At 46.6% G+C, this 19,345-nt stretch overlaps 1 protein-coding gene and 1 pseudogene across 2 annotated transcripts in view; one reads left to right on the top strand and one right to left on the bottom strand.

Moving 5' to 3' along the window:
- The first annotated feature begins 8,795 nt into the window (after positions 1-8,795).
- The window catches only part of LOC122895280 (CGRP receptor component), a 43,222-nt gene continuing 32,672 nt past the window's right edge, over positions 8,796-19,345 (top strand). For both annotated transcript variants that reach the window (XM_044232569.1, XM_044232568.1), the window contains exon 1: positions 8,796-8,876. In XM_044232569.1, the coding sequence (XP_044088504.1) occupies positions 8,869-8,876 (8 nt within the window). In that variant the 5' untranslated portion in view covers positions 8,796-8,868. The remainder of the gene's footprint in view (positions 8,877-19,345) is intronic.
- On the bottom strand, positions 17,992-19,065 carry LOC122895708 (annotated as a pseudogene).

Below are 19,345 nucleotides of genomic sequence, written 5' to 3'. Positions count from 1 at the left end.
TTTAAAGTTTTATTTTTAAGTTATCTCTACAGCCAACATGGGGCTCATACTCAAACCTGAGTTCAAGAGTGACATGCTCCATCCCCTGGGCCACCCAGGCACACAGCCTATAATAAATCTTCATGTATATATATCCTATTTGGTTCTGGTTTTTTCTTTCTGAGAACCTTGATTAATATACCTGTATTAATGCATTGTGAATTATGATGCTATGAACATGGGTGTGCAAATATTTCCTCAAGACCCTAGAATTTTGTGTGTGATACCTTCAGTTCTTGAATATATACCCGGAAGTGATATGCCTCTATCATATGTTAGTTCTATTTTTAATTCTTTGAGGAACTGCTACACTGTTTTCCAGTTGTACCATTTTACAATTCCACTAAGTGTGCAAAAAGATTCTAACTGCTCCACATCCTCACTAAACTTATTTTCTGTTTTTTGTTTTGTTTTGTTTTTAGTAGTAGTTGTTTTCATGGGTGTGAGGTAATAGCTCCTTGTGGTTTTCTTTTTTTTTTTTTTTTTAAAGATTTTATTTATTTATTTGAGAGAGAGACAGCAAGAGAGAGCATGAGCAAGGAGAAGGTCAGAGAGCGAAGCAGACTCCCCATGGAGCTGGGAGCCCGATGTGGGACTCAATCCCGGGACTCCGGGATCATGACCTGAGCCGAAGGCAGTCGTCCAACCAACTGAGCCACCCAGGCGCCCCTCCTTGTGGTTTTCATCTGCATTGCTCTTATGGTTGGTGACGTTGAACATCTTTTCAAATGCTTCTTGGCCATTTCTATGTCATCTTTGGAGAAATGTCCATTCAAGTTCTTGACTTAACTTTCTGAGCATATGGAATACAGTTGTAATAACTGTTTCAAAATATTTTTTTTGTCAAAGATTTTATTTATATATTTGAGAGAGCATGAGTGGGTAAAAGGCAGAGGGGTAGAGGGAGAAGCAGAGGGAGAAGCCGGCTCCCTGCAGAGGACGCTGGGATCATGACCTGATCCAAAGGGAGAGCTTAACTGACTGAGCCACACAGGTGTCCCCAGTTATAACTGTTTTAATATCCTTCTCTGATTGGTTAATCTACTCATTATCATTTGTATTTTCCTTGCTTCTTAATACACTCACAGTCTTTGGATGCTAGACATTGGATCTTGTTGGATATTTTTGTATTGCTATAAATCTTCTTGGGTTTTGCTCTGGGGTGCAGTTAGGTTACTTAGAAGCAGTTTGATACTTTGGGGTTTTGCTTTCATTGTTTGTTAGGCAGGTCTGTAGCCATGCCCAGTGCTCGGTCTAGAGCTAATCACTTCCCATTAATGAGGGAAGAGTTTCCTTAATACTCCACCTGATGAATTACAAGTTTTCCAAGTCCGACTGGCAGAAACAGGCATTACTTCCTTTACTCGTTTTGGATTGTTCTATCCCCCGTACTCCGTTTCCTCACAGCCAAGCATTGATTCGGGAATCCACTGACCGCTGGAGGAGGACCCTCTGTAGATCTTCAGAATCCCTCCCTGTGTGGTTCTCTTCTCTCTGCTACTCTGTTTTATGAACTCCGGAGGCCTCCGTCTTGGCTCTTCCACTGAGGGAGTCTGCCAGACTCTGCCTCCCTGCATCATGTCTGACATCTTGCTCAAAACAATAAGCTGGATTATTACTGGGCTCACTTCTTTTATTTCTGTCCTTCAGAAATCACCACTCTTCACTGAAAATCTTTCTTTCATGTACTTTGTGTTTAAAAAAATTTTTTTTGGTTGTTTCATGCATGATGGTAGATCAGGTCCAAGTGACTCCGTCTTGGTCAGAAGCCAAAAACCGGTGGTAGGTCTTTGACACAGAAGATAACAGGTGGTGGAGTCAGATTTATCTTGGGTTAAATCCCAACCCAGCCCTTTCCTATAAAGTGGAGGGAAAACTTCTAAACCCAAATGCCCATTTTACTTTTTTAGGTTTATTTTAAAAAATAGATTTATTTGAGAGAGAGAGCATGAGCAGGGGGAGGGAGGGAAGGTTAGATTAGATTCTGCCACTTCTCTGCTCGAGGCTCTCCCATGGCTCCGCATTTCACTCAGAGTGAGAGCCAGTGGCCTAGAACTCAGTGACCTGCCCTGCCCCTTCCTTCCTTAATACCTCTCTACCCGCTTCTCCCATGACCCCGCTGTCACTCAGTCACTCTCTCTCCAGTCACACTGGCTCCCTGTGTCCTTCGGGCATCCAGGCATGTTCCTTTATGCTTCCTTGTACGTTGGACTTCTCGCTGCTCCCCTTGTCTGGAACGTCGCCCCGCACCTCCTCCTGTCTCACTGCCCCGCCTTCATCCTGTCCCTGCCCACATGTCACCTTTTTGCGAAGGGAGGACCTCACTGAAAGGAGAAATTTACTTCTCCTCTCTTTCTGCTTTCTGACCTTTCTTTTTCTCCCCAGCACTTACTGCTCTGACCTGCTACTTCTGTTACCTTTTGCTTATTTACAATGGTCCCTGCACACTAGAATGTGGGCAGGGATTTTTCTCTGTCTTATTCTTTAATGCATTCCAAGTACCTAGATCACCGGAGGAACTCAATAACTATTTGTTAAATGAAAAAAAAAAGTATAAATAAATGAGTGAAAATACCGCACCTGTGTGATTGGTTGTGAGATCCGAGTTAATAATGCACACACACTCTCAAGACTGGCTCTGGTAGCTACGAAATCGGCACTCGGCGCATTGCTGTCTTTGCTATTATTGACAACAACCGAACTCCCCGGAGAAGGGGAAACAAGGAGGAAAGGGCGAGGCTCTTACCTCCCCGTACCTCCTGAGCATCATCGTAGGAAGTTCCAAATTCTAGCTCCTGCCAGAGGCAAGTAGCCAAAGAAACAATTTAGAGGTAGGCTGAGGTGTTTTATGTACAAATGGGGCAATGGATACAGAATAACAATGACAGCTACTATTCCTTGAGCTCTGACTGCGAGTCAGGCTCTTGCTAAACACCTTACAAATCGATTTTCTCCCTTAAATTTTCACAACCACCCCTTGCGGTCAGTGCTGTAATTCCTCCCATCCTACCGATGAGGATACTGAGTCTGGGACGGATTAAAGTATTTGTCCAACAATACCCAGCTAGGAAGTGGCTGACCTGGGGCTGGAACCCCAGTAGTCTGGCCACAAAGCTCTTGTTATATGCAGGACAGCAATGACATTGGTCTAGGGAGCATGCCAAGAGGTTGATTCATCAGAAATTAAATCTAAGCCACATTACTCCTTGGGTGTAGCCTCGGGTCATTACATCACAGTACTGTGCGACACACGGATCTACCTCGGAGTCGTTTGGGAGTACTCGGCCTCCTCCAGGAAAGGTAGAAACAGAACTGGAGAAACAGCCTTTAGTCACTGTGGACGGTGAATTAACAGGAGGACAGTCTGCATGGAAAGACGGGCTTGTATGGGGGTATATTCATTTCCCATTGCTGCTGTAATAAACTCCCATGCAACTTCCACAAATGTATTATCTCACAATTCTTTCTTTTTAAAGATTATTATTTCAGAGAGTGAGAGAGAGCGCAAGCGCACGAGCAGGGGGAGGGGCAGAAGGAGAGGGAGACAAGCAGCCTTCTTGCTGAGCGGGGGGTCTGATGCAAGTCTTGATCCCAGGCCCCTGAGATTGTGACCTGAGCTGTAATCAGGAGTCAGAAGCTCAGCTGACCGAGCCCCCAAGCACCTCTATTAGCTCACAATTCTATAGGTTAGAAGCTCTACACGAGTCTCACAGAAGGTGAGACACCGAAAAGTAAGGTGTTGGCTGCAGTCCTTTCTGGAGGCTCCATGGAAAGTCTATTTATTTGCCTTTTCTGGTTTCTAGAGACTGCCTATATTCCTTGGCTCATGGCCCCTTCCTCCACCTTCAAAACCAGGAAAGTTGCATGTGTCTGACTCTTCCTCCATGGTTTCATCTCTCTCTAACTCAGGTGGGAAAGATTCTGCTCTTTGAAGGTCCCATGTGTTTACATTGGGCCCTTTAAAATGATTCAGGGTAATCTTGCCATCATTAGGTCCGTAACCTTAGTCACATCTGGAAAGTCCCTTTGGGCATATATAGCAACATATCCACGGGTTCTGGAGAATTGGGGTGTGGACATCTTTGGGGATGTTTTTCTGCCTCCCATATGGAAAGAATCCAGGAAAATGCCCCCAAATGGGGCTGACCACATAGTCCCACCCCACCCTCCAAGTCCTGTTCTGTCATGTAAAATTCTCTTACTCACTAGAAGCCTTTCACTCAACTCATGTCAACTGTCCCTAGGTAAGGTGGGTAATGAAAGGCTTCTTGATTTTTCCAAGAAGATAGACTTTGTACCTGCAATGAGGAGAACTAGATGACATCCATCTGTCACCAAGTTCTTAACACTTTCTTCATCCAAAATCTTATTTCCTTGCTTTGGATGTATGGGAAGATAATAGTTCATGTTTCTCTTTATGCTTGCCACTTGAAACACACTGACTCAGTAAGGTGGGTGCTGGATTTAACCGTCTCTCTGGCCTCAGAACCCATATCTGCAACCCACCACAGGAATGAGAGCCTCATTCCTGTGGGTGCCCAGGAACACAGCCCATGACTGGAGGTCACCAAGGGTTTACAATTCCTGCTCCTGGGATGCTAATAATGAGATCACAACCTTACTCGATTTTGCTGACATTTCCATCAGGGCCTTGACCAGAGGTAAACCTTGTGTGTCCATCCCCATTGACAGCTCAAGGGTCCAGGATCTTCAGACAATGGACAGCAGCCATTTCAGCAGAGCCCTGAGTGCTGCACAGGATTTAGCTTCTTCAGAAGAATGAAAGCCTTGCCTGGCTTGTTCCCCCTACATTTTCTACTTTGGTGCATCACAAGGGTGTAGTGCAGAACAGGGAGGCATCCCTGATGTTGGTATGCCCTAGAACTGAGAGGAAAGGTTGGGTTAATGCTGGTGCATGTGCATGTTGGGAGTTGGCCAGAGAAGAGAGAGCATCCTGGCTCTGATCCTTTGTAACTCCTCTCTGAGCTTCACTTTGCTGTGAAATGGGCCAATCGCGTGCTTACCTCTGCAAACTCTGAGAGCAGTATGTGAGACCATGCTAACGCAGTGCGTGGACACCTCCTCATTGGAATCTTGGGATAAGCACACCCCTGTGAAGAGCTGAGATCAACTGCCTGGCATATGGTAAGCACCAAGTAAATCTCAATATTCTAGATTCTCCCTGGGTGACTTAACCACTTCAAAGGCTTCAGTTTCTACTTACACCTTCAAAAGTTTTTGCCAGTGTTCTTCTGAGCGCTATAACTAATAGCTCTGTATTCAAAAGGACATTTCTACATGGAAGAGGTATATGGTTTGCTCCTGCTCTGGGCCTTTGTACATAGTAGATAAGCTCTGCATTAGAACAAAACAAAACAAAACAGATTTTGGGGTGGGGGAAACAAACCTCTAAGTTTGTATGCTTTGGGTGGCAAAGAACAAAGCCTCATTATGCAGCCTCAAATTAGGAAAGCTGTAGGAAGGCCCTAAGTAGGGACAGGTCAGGCAGGAGTTTCAGCTATTGATTAGCCCAGTTCTGCTGGCTGGATTATCTCATTACAGAGGGTCCTTTTGGGGAGACTTCCCTTGTGAGAAAGGGCTTCACTCCTATTTGGCTACCCTTAGAGGATGGGCAGGATGACTGCATATGGCCCCCAGTCCAAGGGTAGCCTCCTTTGGAGAACCTGGAGCTTAGCTACTTTTTCATGGGCCCCCAGACAGGCACTAGGTTCTCTTCTGTGGAAGCCCATCCCAGAAACCTTGGCCTTGGGTGCTCCTCCCCACAACCAGCTCAAACAGCCCTGGCTTTGGGACGCCTCTCCACCTCATTAGTCATTCTCATCTCTGCTTCACTGTGTCTAAACACCGTGTGCAGCAGCTGTTGATGTCCAGAGCTGGTTCTCCAACTAGGCCGCCAAGTAGGACGTGCATTATTACTCACATGCGTGCCATCACCACCAAATGGGCCATCACTACATGTTTGCTGAGTGACTAACACAATGAACATCTTTAATGCTTTTTTTGTGGGGCCTGCTGTTCTCATAGGAGGGATAGAGACCTTCTACATAAATTAGGCCAGCTGGGTCCAGGGTAGCATTTTATTTGCAGATTTAAAAAAATAAATTAGTTGCTTGGGTTTTTATTTTATTTTTTAAAGATTTTATTTATTTGAGAGAGAGGATGAGAGAGAGAGAGCATGCGCGCACACGGGCCAGCATGAGATGAAAGAGGTCAGAGGGAGAAGCAGACTCCCTGCAAAGTGGGAAGCCCGATGTGGGACTTGATTCTAGCACTCCAGGATCATGACCTGAGCTGAAGGAAGTCACGTAACCAACTAAACCACCCAGGCACCCAGTTGTTTGGGTTTTTAAAAAAGACTTTATTAATTTTAGAGAGAGAATTAGAGAGCACACACACATGCATGCTTGAGGCAGGAAGAATCTCAAGCAGACTCCATGTGAGCACAGAACCAGATGCAGGGCTTGAGCTCATGACCCTGAGATCATGACCTGAGCCAAAAGCAAGAGTCAATGTTCAGCCAACTGAGTCACCCAGGTGCCCCAATTTAGTTTCTTTTTTCTTTCTTTCTTTTTTTTTTTTTTAAGACTTTATTTATTTGTGTGTGAGAGAGAGCGGGCCAGCACGCAGAGGTAGAAGCAGGCTCCCCACTGAGCAAGGAGCCCAGTGCGGAACTCAATCCCAGGGCCCTGGGATCAAGACCCGAGCAAAAGGCAGATGCTTAACCTAGGGAGCTACCCAGGCATCCCCAAATTTGTTGTCTTTAAAATATTTTTTGTAATTAAAAATAACATGTGCATTGAAAAACATTTTTAAAATTCTGAATGTGCAAAGTTAAATGCTAAAAATTTATGTCATTTCTCTTCCAATCTAATCCCCACAAACACCAGTTAAAAAAAAAAATTAACAGCTTCATTGATACTTAATTCAGAGACCATACTGTTTTCTCATTTAAGGTATATAATTCAGCATTTTTGGTATTTTCCAGGGATGGGCAACCATTACAATCTAATTTTAGAACATTTTCATATGCCCCCAAATAAATTCTGTGTCCATCAGCTGCCCTCCCTGTCCCTCTCCCACCCCTAAGCAACCACTAATTCACCCGTCTGTGTAGACTTGCTTGTCCTGGATGTTTCATAGAATGGAATCATATAGGATGTGGTCTTTTGTGTCGGGATGCGTCACGGAAAGGAATCATATGGAAATGTGGCCTTCCGTGTGGGGATGTTTCACAGAATGGAGTCACAGGGGATGTGGTCCTCCGTGTCTGGCTTCTTTCACTTGGCATGTATCTGAGGGTCATCCACGTTCTGTCAGTGTCCCATTCCTACGACACGTTTTACAAACCCATCATCAGTCACGGTTAACAATGTAATACGTCCCTACGCTTGCTCAAGCTGCCCGAGCGTGAACCCCTCCTGGGCAAGTCCCAGGATGACCGGCCGCGGGTCAATAGTAACCACCGCACGTCCAGCCCGGTTCCCTCAGCAGAACGATCGGAGGAACAACAGGATCCGCCGGGGCGTCCTCGCTGCGCCGCCACGGTCGGTAACGTCTGCGGAGCATCACCGCGCGCCGGCTCGTCACGAAGGCTGCCGGGCGGACTCGCGGTTGACGTCCGGGGAGCTGTGGTCAGGAGCGGTCTGGTCGCGTCCCACGGTCATCACTCCGAGGACGTGCCGCAGGTGAACGCAGCCGCTCCCGGGCACCGCCGGCAGCCCGCGCCGCTGGACCGTCATGCCGCGGTCACGCCGCCCTCAGCAAGCGCCGGCGGGGGAACGGACTCCGCAAACGTTACCGACACAGCCGCGAGGGAAGAAGAACGAGACACTGACTTGTCGTCCAGACACTGGTAGCGCCGACGTCTCGGCATCTGCTTCCCGTCCGTGAAACCTCCGCGGGGCCGCCGCGTGGCTCCAGCGCCCGCGCCCCGGGCAGGCCCCGCTTCTGCCCCGCCCGTCGCTTCCCTGCAGACGAACAGGTAAAGTCTCGAGGGAAGGACGTTCAGACGCGCCGCACACCTGCGAAGGGGACGGGCAGCCGCCGTCCTCGGCCGCCACCTCACAGCGGGCCGGGCGGCTCCCCCTCCCGCACGCGGCAGCCCCGCAACAGCAGCTCCCGGCGCGGCCGCAGGATCCTCCCCCAAAACACGCGCCGCACGCCCGGCTCCACGCGTCCGGTCCTCCCTCCGGCAAACCCCGGGGGCGCGGGAAGGTCGGGTCCGCGCGCCGCCGAGCTCCCGGGAACGGGGACGGGGACGGGGACGCGGACGGCCTCGCTGCTCCCTCGTCTCGGGACGCGTCCTCCGAGGATGAACCACGTACGAAGCGGAGCGCGCGCGACCACGTCACCGGGTGTCAGAAACGGGGCCCGCCGCGCGCGCGACACCGAAGTCGGGGGACGGGCCGCCTCGCCCCCGCCGTCAGCACCCCCCGACCGTGCGACCCTAACGCCGCGGAGGCCGGTAACCCGACCGTCCCTCTGGAAACTAGCTGGTTCGTATCTGACGTCACGCCGACCGCGCAAGCACGAGCGCCGTTGGCCTGCGTGCGATCAATCGCCCTAAACCCAGCCCGGGCGCCGCGGCCAGCCGCTAACCGCGCGGAAGTACTCGCCGGGTCCGCCAGGATCCCGGCGTGCAGCGCGGCCTGTCCCGACGTACCCCGCGGCGATCCCGGCGTGCCCCGCGGCGTTCCCGGCGTGCCCCGCGGCGCGCAGACCCGGCGGCGGGGTGAGCGACGCGGGCGGCGGGCGCGGAGGCGGCTCGGCAGGAGGCTGTGCGTCCGCCAGCGACGACGCGGGGTCGTCATGGAAGTGTAAGTCGTCGCGGGCGCGTTCCCGGCCGTGCGCAGACGCCCGCAGCGGGGCCTGCTGGGCCGAGGGCAGCCGAGGGACGCGGGCGTGGGGCGGCACGGTGTACGGGGCTCGGGGAAAAGGCTTGGGGCGGGACACGGGGAGGAAAGGGGTTCTCGCTCCGCCCCCGGAGCCTTCGTCCCTGCGCCCACCCCGTGCCTGGCGCGCGTGGCCCCGGCGCCACTTGACCTGCGGCCTTTCCTGTGCCTGCTCGCGCCCTCATTCATTTCCTGGTGTTGTGGGTCACCGTGGCGAGCTCGGCCCGGGTCCAGCGGGGACTTAGAAGCTGGACAGCCCCGCGTCCGCCCTGGCAGCACCTGCCGAAGAGATGGCCCGGTGCCGGGCTAGGGCTTGGCTGGCCGCGGGGAGCCCTGACTCCGAGGAGCTGCTCCCCGAGTGGGCTGGGCAGGTCTTCGGGGAGAAGGAAGTGCTTGAGCCTGGAGCGAGGGCGCGGGAGCAGAAGGCGCGGGTGCTGCTCGCGTGTCGTCCGGCGCGTGGAAGTCCCCGCAGCTGCTCCGCCGGCAGGTCCTCCCGCGGCCCGCGTGAACCCGCGGGCGTGACCGTACCGTGCTCCCTTCGGCGGGGGTTGTTTACTGTTGCCCTTTGTGTTCTTTCACCTGTTGAACGGTCCTCGGCCATGCTGTTTTGCCGATTTCAGAGAAACCCAGTGCGTGTGTGTAACTGAAGTGAAAGCGTCGTGACGCAGAACCTTTCCGTCCGGGGCTCGCTCTGATGTTGCCTCCCTGGTTCCGGAAGAGCGCTGGCCCACTGAGCAGACCCTCTGTGGCCCTTTAATGCGGTGTAGTTTGCTTCTTGGGAAGCATTCAGATCACTCTGGCCCAAGCTATTATTAACCAATTGTTCTTCCCCTGTCCGCACGTTCAGGTCCACTTACGGCTCCACTTTTGCTTCCCTTTACAACAAGACTGTTTGGAGGTGTCCTTGATCCCCTCATTCTCAATCATTCGGCTGGGCTTCCATCCCTACCAGTCTACAGAAACGGGTTTTGTGTTATTATCTGAGCCCTCCGTCTTGTCAAATTCCAAGGCTGATTTTCTGCCTCAGCCTTCTTGATCTCTTAGCAGCAGGGGATGCAGAAATCTGGGTGTCAACTATACTTAGCAGAAGACCTCTAGAAACTCCTGGCTTTGTGACATGCTGTTTGCATTCCCCCCTACGTCAAGGATTACTTCTGAGTCTCCTTTCCTGGTTTGCCCTTCCTCCCTTGCTTGGCTTCTAAATGTGGAGGTGTCCTAGAGCTCAGAGCTGGGACCCTTTTTCTCCAAACTCTCCCTTGGTCATTTTACCCATCTATTCGCTGATAACTCCCAAAAGCGTATTTCTAGCCCTTTTCTCTCGTCATCCGTCCAGTTGCTTAGTCCAGAAATCTGGACCTCTTCCTCACCCCTAATCCAGTCCATCAGCCAGTCCAGTCATCTTCACCTTGAGTATATTTTATGTGCAGTTACTTTTCACCATCTCCGTTGCTCAGTCTGGAGTCTGTCCTCTCTGGTCCAGGTTAGCCAGTAGCCTTTGGCTTCCACTCTTGTGCCCCCTCCATTCTGTTTTCCAATCAGCAGCCAGAGTGATCCTAAAATATTAATTGGATCTGTGACGCTGGGGTGGCTCAGTCAGTTAAGTGTCTGCCTTTGGCTCAGGTCATGATCTCAGGGTCCTGGGATTGAGTCCCGCATCGGGCTCTCTGCTCAGCGAAGAGCCTGTTTCTCCCTCTGCCTGCCGTTCCAGCTGCTTGTGTGTGCACTCCCTCTGTCTCTGCCTCTCTCTCTCTCTCTGAGAAGTAAATAAATAAAGTCTTTAAAAATATATTAATTGGATAAAACTCCTCTCCCTCTATAAAACTCTTCATTGACTTTATGTTGTACTAAGAAACATCCACATTCCTTGCTAGCACCTGTATGACCTTGTATAACCTCACTGACTCTCGAGCTGCTACTCCCACCTCCCATACACACACATTTTCCACTGGCAGGTGGTTTCTGTAACCTTTCAAGGTCCAGGGGACCCTCTGCCTGGTATACTTTTTCTCAGTCCCGCTCCCTATTTATCTTTTTGATTATTTATTTATTTGGCTTTTTTGTTTATTTATTTTTGGGTTTTGTTTATCTTTTTGGTAGCTCAGGTTGAGTATTGCTTTTCCTTTTCCATCAGTCCAAAATAAGTCCTTCTCTTGTCTCTTATTATAACACAATGATTTACTTTTCCTTCGAATAATTATTAGTTGTAATAATAGATGCATGTTTACTTGTTTAGTGTTTTGTCTCCCTCATGAAAAAGCCCCATGAAGGCCGGGGCTTAGCAGCTACATTTGGCACACATTAGATTTTCAGCAGATAGTTGTTGAATGAAGTAATATAACAATACTTAATTAATTTAACAAATTAAAAGTATAATTGAATTAGCTAGTTTCCTTAGATTCTCTCATTTTCTTAAGTGAAATGGTTTGAATCAAGAGATTTTCTCCAATAGCAGTCCGTTTCTCCCAAGGAGTCAGAAACTTAACCGAAGCCAATCAGGAATTTTGCAGCTAGCAATTTATGGGAAAGTGAGGTTTCTGTAGGGATGTGATTTGCGAGTAGAAGGACCCCTGGGATGGAAAAGTCTGGAGGCCAAACTTAGTTCCTTACTGGCCTCCAGCATGAGATGTGGTCCCTAGCAGTGTGGTCCTTAGGGTCTTCGGCAGAGCTCTGTTTCTCTGGGAGAACAAACATATTGTGCCTTTTTCAGGCATTCCTAGATCCTGGAAGAAGGAGGAATAAAAGGAAAACTTCTCTGAGTTTTTACTACATTTCTTTCCTTCAATCACTGAATAAATATCTATTGAGCAAATAATACATGTAGACATATGCTAGAAATTTTTTAAAGGTGAGGAATATTTTTGCTTTATTTGATTGGTAGAATTTAAAAAATAAAAACTTTTTGGTGGTCATTTGGAAGCATTTTCCTCATGCGAAAGTATACAGAATATTTGTAGGAAAGTTAAGTATTTGTGTACATATAAGGTATTTTCCCTTTGGCTAATTTTGTCTAATGCTTGGGTTATTGATATACCTGGAAAGCTCTGTATACACTCTTTCTAAAAATTCTTTTATGTATTTTTTTAAAAAATTATTTATTTGACAGAGAGAAAGAGAGAACACAAGCAGGGGTAGCAGCAGGCAGAGGGAGAGAGAGAAGCAGGCTTCCTACTGGGCAGGGAGCCTGATGCAGAACTTGATCCCTGGACCTTGGGATCATAACCTGAGCTGACAGCAGATGCTTAACTAACTGACCCACCCAGACATCCCTGTGTTCACTTTTTTATTGTTGAACTTAATGTACAAAGTTAGGGAAAACAGATTGTCTTCTGTATCATCTTTTTGAAATCATTGTAAGAATTTCCTTCATTTTATAGCTGGAAACACTGAGAGGTAGAGAAGTTAGCTCATGGGTCCTACAACAGTTCAGTAGTAAGACTGGAAAGAGGGTACTCGTTTGCTAGCTCTCAGGAGGATGGTACAGATTAAGTTTGTTGACTTTGAAATCTGCCTATTTTTTTGTACTTGAGTTTAGTTTTTCAGAACATGACTTGAATCAATAATAGAGGTTGAACATAGGAGAATTTGAGCAGTTCTCTTCGTCTTTATGTGCGTGAGTTAACTGTGTGGCAATTAAAGGTGCTGTTTGCATGTGTATGTGTGTTTCTGAAGAAAATCTGCCAGTAGATAATTTTGCTCTGTTTATTCAAAATTCAGTTTTCCAAAGTAGTTGTTTACGTCCCTTAAATTGACTCTGCAATTTAAGCAAAATTTACAGGTTGCATTTAAAATAGCAGGTCAACTTCAGTCAGCTAATTTATTACTTAAGGAAATTAAATGACTGCCTGCCTGTAAATGTAGATTCAAACAATCTTAAAATTCATTTGGAATATTTGCTTTAAACACCTGTAATTAAAATCAGTACTAGTCTAAGTCCTTTAGGAAAATACAAAGTTTTGTGTAGGTGGGCGGTTTCTAGAAGTCTGAATGCTTGTGAATGTATTACACAAAAGTGCAAGCTGTGTACAGAGCAGACAGTTTCTGCTGAGTAGGAACAACAGCTTGTAAATGCAAAATTGGCGGATTCTAGTCACACTGAAAAAACACTGGAGGAAAATGCATTTTATGTCTTCAATTATAGGTTATATTAATGTCTTTTTTAACCTTATGGAATTCTTTAGTTTTACATTTCCATTTTTCTTAACTTTCTAGCTTGAAAAATTCCAAACCCATAGAACAGTTGCAAAAAGAGCACCACAGGGACCTTCCTATCCTGTATTTAGAGTCACTATTTGTTACCATTTTGATTCATTTGCATTACTTACCTCTCTTACACATGTCCACATTCTGTCTCTCCACAGGTCTACATTCTTTCTCTCTCTCTCTCCACACACACACACTCTCTCTCTACTGAATCATTTCAGAGTTGTAGATACCATGTCATTTTACCCAGTCTTAAAAATGGACTTAACTGCAGTACCATTGTCACACCTAGGGAATTTAGCACTGGTGTACCAATATTATTAAAATACAAAATCTCTCCCATTGTCCAGTGTCATTTTAGCTAATTTTTTAAAAAGATCTTTATTTATTCATAGAGCACAAACAGGGAAGGACAGAAGGAGAGGGAGAAACAGACTCCTCACCTAGCAGGGAGCCCCCACACAGGGCTTGATCCTAGGACCCTGGGATCATGACCTGAGCCAAAGGTAGCCCCTTAACTGAGCCACCTCGGTGCCCCAGCTAGATTTTTTTTTTAACCACCGATTCAGAATCCAGTCAAGAATGTTTTTTTTTTTTTTTGTAGTTTTCAATCAAGCTTTAAGAATCATATTTTTAGTTGTCGTCCAAGTTTTGGTTGTCATAGTTTTTTAATCGCCTTTATTCTTTTTTATTTATTTATTTATTTATTTATTTATTTATTTATTTGAGAGAGAGACAGTGAGAGCACGAGCGAGGAGAAGGTCAGAGGGAGAAGCAGACTCCCCATGGAGCTGGGAGCCCGATGCGGGACTCGATCCCGGGACTCCGGGATCATGACCTGAGCCGAAGGCAGTTGTCCAACCAACTGAGCCACCCAGGCGTCCCTAATCTCCTTTATTCTAAAAACAAGTTTCCTTGCCTGTTTTTGTGACATTGACATTGTTACAAATGACATTGATATCTGAAGAATCTAAACGTGTTGTTTTGAACTATGTTCCTCTTCTTGGGTTTGTCTGGTTATGTCCTTATGGCTAGATTCAAATTAGATGTTCTTTAACAGGATTGCTATAAGGGATGTGTCTTTCTCAGTGCCTCCCATCATCATCACTGCTGTTCAGTGAGATAACTTGATTAAGTTGGTATCTGTCTGGTCTTACCATTTTCTGTTCCCACCAACCTGCCACTTAGTGGTGGTTATAGTAGGATAAAACGCTGTCTTAAAAACTTTTCTTGATATGCACAGTTCATTTAGGAACTGAAATGACCATAGTTCATTTCATCAAAGGTAGATCTTATGCCTGTTGGCATTTTTTAAAAATTTTTTTTAAATTTTATTATTATTATTTTTTAAAGATTTTATTTTTTTATTTGACAGAGAGAGAGAGATCACAAGTAGACAGAGAGGTAGGCGGGGGGGGGGGAAGGGCAGGCTTCCTGCTGAGCAGAGAGCCCCATGTGGGGCTCCATCCCAGGACCCTGAGATCATGACCTGAGCCGAAGGCAGAGGCTTAAACCTCTGAGCCACCCAGGCGCCCTGGCATTTTATTAAATAAAGGAAAGCCTAGCCTATATTGGCATTTATTCCATTAGTATTTACTGAGAAAAAAAATTTTTATTTATCTTCCTAATAAAAGAATAAATGAATAAATCAGCCTCTGCCAGCCAGAATCTCCAAGATGGGGTACTTGTTTAAATATCCATTGTTCTCCTGGCCCCCAAACACAGGTTCATTAAGACACATGTGCAAGTGGGGCGCCTGGGTGGCTCAGTGGGTTGAAGCCTCTGCCTTTGGCTCAGGTCATGATCTCAGGGTCCTGGGATTGAGCCCCACATCGGGCTCTCTGCTCGGCAGGGAGCCTGCTTCCCTCTCTCTCTCTCTCTGCCTGCCTCTGCCTACTTGTGATCTCTCTCTCTCTGTCAAATAAATAAAATCTTTAAAAAGAAAAAAAGACCCACGTGCAAGAGAGCATCTCTCCTTTTTATCCTGGTTCTAGGTGTTCTTTGAATTCTTGCATTAACAGTATTGGCTTGGGTAGTGGGGCCATAACTTGGAATAGCCAAGGGCAGGTTTTCCTAAGGCGTAGAATATTCTGCATGAAGGAGAGGCTCTGAGTTGGAAATGAAGTTGTAGCAATGGCACCTGGGATGGATCCCTTAGCCTTGAGGAAAAATAACATTTGTGTTATTTTTCCAGTCTGTTCTAACAAGGGATTTCTTAGTTACAGTGTATTTTAGGGCACACAGGGAATTTTAACTCGATTTCAAGCAAAGATAGGAAGAAGCCTTGTGAACTGACTTCCTGATTAAGTAGGCAGAGATGACATGTGGTTTGATTTGTCCTTTAAATGAACCATATCATAGACACGAATTATGCATGGTTCTTCCTGTTTTAGATTCCTTTAAATGTGATTTTCTTTGTGACCTCAGTGCAGTTGTGGTCATTGAGCAAAGCAGCACTTTTATGAAATCCCAGCTATTTGTTAAATGTCTGTAGTGTTTGGTAAGCTTCACGTGTTGGTTAGATTAGAATGCTGACGTCCCTGTGCTCCTGACCAAAGGCCTAGGTCAGATTCTTGTGTTCACCACCTGCTTGTTTTGCTTTATTGATTGCTTAGGGAAATCACTCATCTGTTTGGCCCGTGTTTTTGAAATTTTGTGTCAGCATTTTCATCATACAGTCCTGCTCCTGGTTTAGGAAGAAACAGCCGTCTTTATCATACAGTATGTCAGGTCCAGAGTGCTTCCTGAATTTTTAGGATTCTGCAATATTGGTTTCCATTTGTCTAATCCAGTCTCATTTTTCACAGTTCCGTAGTTACCATCCACTTCAGTTAGGCTTCTTACTGCATGACCTGAGGCAAATTTGTAAATCTCTGAGCTTCAGTTTCATCATCTGCAAAGAAGGAAAAATAATAGCCCCTACATCACAGGTTTTTTTAATGAGGATTCAGTGAGGTGAGATCTTTAAAAAACAATGGCTTCCATTAAGGAAGATCTTAATAAGTACCAAGAACAATGCTACAGTTTTAAAATTTGTTGTCTCATTTCATTTTCACAACAGCTTTATGAGCTAGGAAGACGTTATGGTAATAACACGGGTAGTGACAGAAGATGGTATTTTTGAGTATTTGCTGTGTTCCAGTGCTTTACATTTTTCAGTTTAATCCTGTAAATAATCGTACATGGTTAGTACTCGAATTGTCATTTCGTGGATGAGGAAATCTAAGTACAGAGAGGTTGGGTAATTTGCCTGAATTTACAGAGCTCTGATCAGTGGAGCTGGCTTGGAATCCAGGCTACACTTACAGGTGCTACTTTATCCCCATTTTTTTTTTAATGTTGCCAAAATACTTACTTATAAAAAATACAGTGAGATAAGTTTACACCAAGAAATGTAGCAATAACAGTGGAGGAGGGGTGCCTGGGTGGCTCAGTGGGTTGAGCCTCTGCCTTCAGCTCAGGTCATGATTTCAGGGTCCTGGGATCAAGCCCCGCATCAGGCTCTCTGCTCAGCAGGGAGCCTGCTTCCTCCTCTCTCTCTGCCTGCCTCTCTGCCTACTTGTGATCTCTCTCTGTCAGGTAAATAAATATTAAAAAAATAAATAAATAAACAGTGGAAGAGCACAGACCAACTCTACGTGGATACGCTGGCACGGATGTACCACCCAGACCTGAGTGTCCGCAGGTCAATCTTGAACACGCGCCTTTAGAAACACCTCCCTGTAAAGATCTTTCAGTTTAGGTAAGAGAATGAGCACACATGTAGTCACGAATACACCCTGATCAGGACTTTATTTAAAAATTAGCAAACTACGGGCGCCTGGGTGGCTCAGTGGGTTAAGCCGCTGCCTTCGGCTCAGGTCATGATCTCAGGGTCCTGGGATCGAGTCCCGCATCGGGCTCTCTGCTCAGCAGGGAGCCTGCTTCCTCCTTCTCTCTCTCTCTCTCTGCCTGCCTCTCTGCCTACTTGTGATCTCTGTCTGTCAAATAAATAAATAAAATCTTTAAAAAAAAAATTAGCAAACTAAGGGGCGCCTGGGTGGCTCAGTGGTTTAAAGCCTCTGCCTTCGGCTCAGGTCACTATCCCGGGGTCTTGGGTGGGCTCTCTGCTCAGCAGGGAGCCTGCTTCCCTTCCTCTCTCTCTCTGCCTGATTCTCTGCCTGCTTGTGATATCTGTCAAATAGATAAATAAAATCTTTTAAAAAAAATTCAGCAAACTAAGACATTGATATGTAAATTTCTAAAATGCTGCATTGTGAATTTAGTTGGCAGAGATCTCATTTAGCAATGATTTAGCAATTTCTATCTCCAGATAGAAAAGAGATACTAAACTGTTAAAAAAAAAAAAAAGTCTCCTGTTGTTTCAAAATCCCAGTTTATTAATAGATTGTAAGACTGGGTGGCTCAGTCAGTTAAGCCTCTGCCTTCAACTCGGGTCAGTCAGGCTCTCTGCTCAGCGGGGAGTCTGCTTCTCCCATTGCCTTCTGCTCCCTCTGCTTGTGCTTTGTCTCTGTCTCTCTCTCAAATAAAATCTTAAAAAAATAAGTATAGGTCTTTAATAAGAGAATTGGCTGTATGAGGAGTACTCCCTGTTCACAGTATTCCTTGTACTTCCTGTGGGAGTTACTGCTTCTGCTCTAAGATTGAACTGTTACAGCACGAAAAGGCAGCTATTTGGGGAAGACGCAGAAAAAGGAAGGGGGGAATGTCAGGCAATACTTCTTTTAGGTACAATAAGCATGATAGTGTTTTAGGGAGACAAGATAAAAACTACTCAAGGTTGGCTTGGTTCTCACTGAATAAAGACAGTGGACTAAATGCTGAGCTCCTCTGTGCCAGTCTAATAATCAACGCCTTGGTTGCCATATTGGGAATCTCTGGGGTGGTCATCTTGGTACTCTCCATGATATTCATCTGGGTGTTCTGCCTGATAATCCCTGTCACTAATTTCAGATCCTTTTGTTCGTGTTTCTTGGCTTCCATTGCGAAAGACCGGTTCTGTGGGAGTGGCACAGTGTTTGCGATCATGTACTTGCCGCCCAGGCCCATACATATGAATTCCCTTCTGGGAAGCAACTTTGTTGGTTCCCGTCTATAGAGAAATTGTCGAGTTGTCCACTGCTTGTAATGTTAGCTTCTGATCATAGACGTTTCTTCTGGTACCTGGTGCTAACATCCCCATGAGGCTGGCTCCTTTGTTGGTGCCCATCTGCAGACTAATTGTGGTTTGGTCAAAAGGTCTGTCGTTGTGCATTTTGGAATCATAAAGATGCCTCTTGGTGCTATAGGCTGTCGTACCCGCCTGGCTGGCACATTTGTTGGCTCCCGTCTGCAAACCAGCTACACTTTGGCCAGCTTTTAACTTTCCTTCATCAAAATGTCTTTCTTGCTTTTCATCAGACATAACTCCAGCGTCACTGGTTGTATGGAATCCTTTTGTTTTAGCCAGACCTGCCAGAGCCACCAGCATAGTCTGAACCTGGGTCATGTTTCCATTCCCGAAAAGATCATTTGCTTCAAATATGTCATGTGGCTTCATGCCATAAGCCTGAGTAGGTTTAATAAAGTTCCCGATATTCTCCAACTGGGGCCAGTTTAACAAGGATTCATTAATCTTCTTCACTGAGCCCGGCAACTTGTTTATGAGCTCACGGAGGATGGTGCCATCTTTTGAGCCATGCTGAAAGTTGCTGCCGGTGCTCAGGCCCATCACCTCTTCTGTCCAGTTTCAGAGATCTGCCTGAGGATGTGCTTGGAAGGGATCTTGCTCTTGACCTTGTCAGAGAGCATATCAAGAAGGGCCCTTGGTGAAGTGGGTCATGGTGGTTCAGGAAATGGGAAGAGGGCCTCGGGTCTAGGGCCAGAGGGTTTCACATACTCAGCTTACCTGCTCCTGGCTCCAAGGAGCAGCCATAGCAGGAGATGCTTGGAATTCGCTCCCCTGGGCCGGGCAGGAGACTCCCGGATGGTGGCAGCAGGATCCGTGCAGTGCTCCCGCAACTCAGTCTCCCACTCTGCTCCCCAGTTTTTGTTTTTTGTTGTGTTTGGTTTTTTTTAAGATTTTATTTATTTGACAGAGATCATAAGTAGGCAGAGACAGGGAGAGAGGAGGAAGCAGGCTCCCTGCCTAGCAGAGAACCTGATGCCGGACTTGATCCCAGGACCCTGAGATCATGACCTGAGCTGAAGGCAGA

This window comes from Neovison vison, chromosome 14 (assembly GCF_020171115.1).
Source record: "Neovison vison isolate M4711 chromosome 14, ASM_NN_V1, whole genome shotgun sequence".
Taxonomy (NCBI): domain Eukaryota; kingdom Metazoa; phylum Chordata; class Mammalia; order Carnivora; family Mustelidae; genus Neogale; species Neogale vison.
Note: the sequence above shows the minus strand (reverse complement) of the source record. Positions and strands in the feature narration are given on the sequence as shown.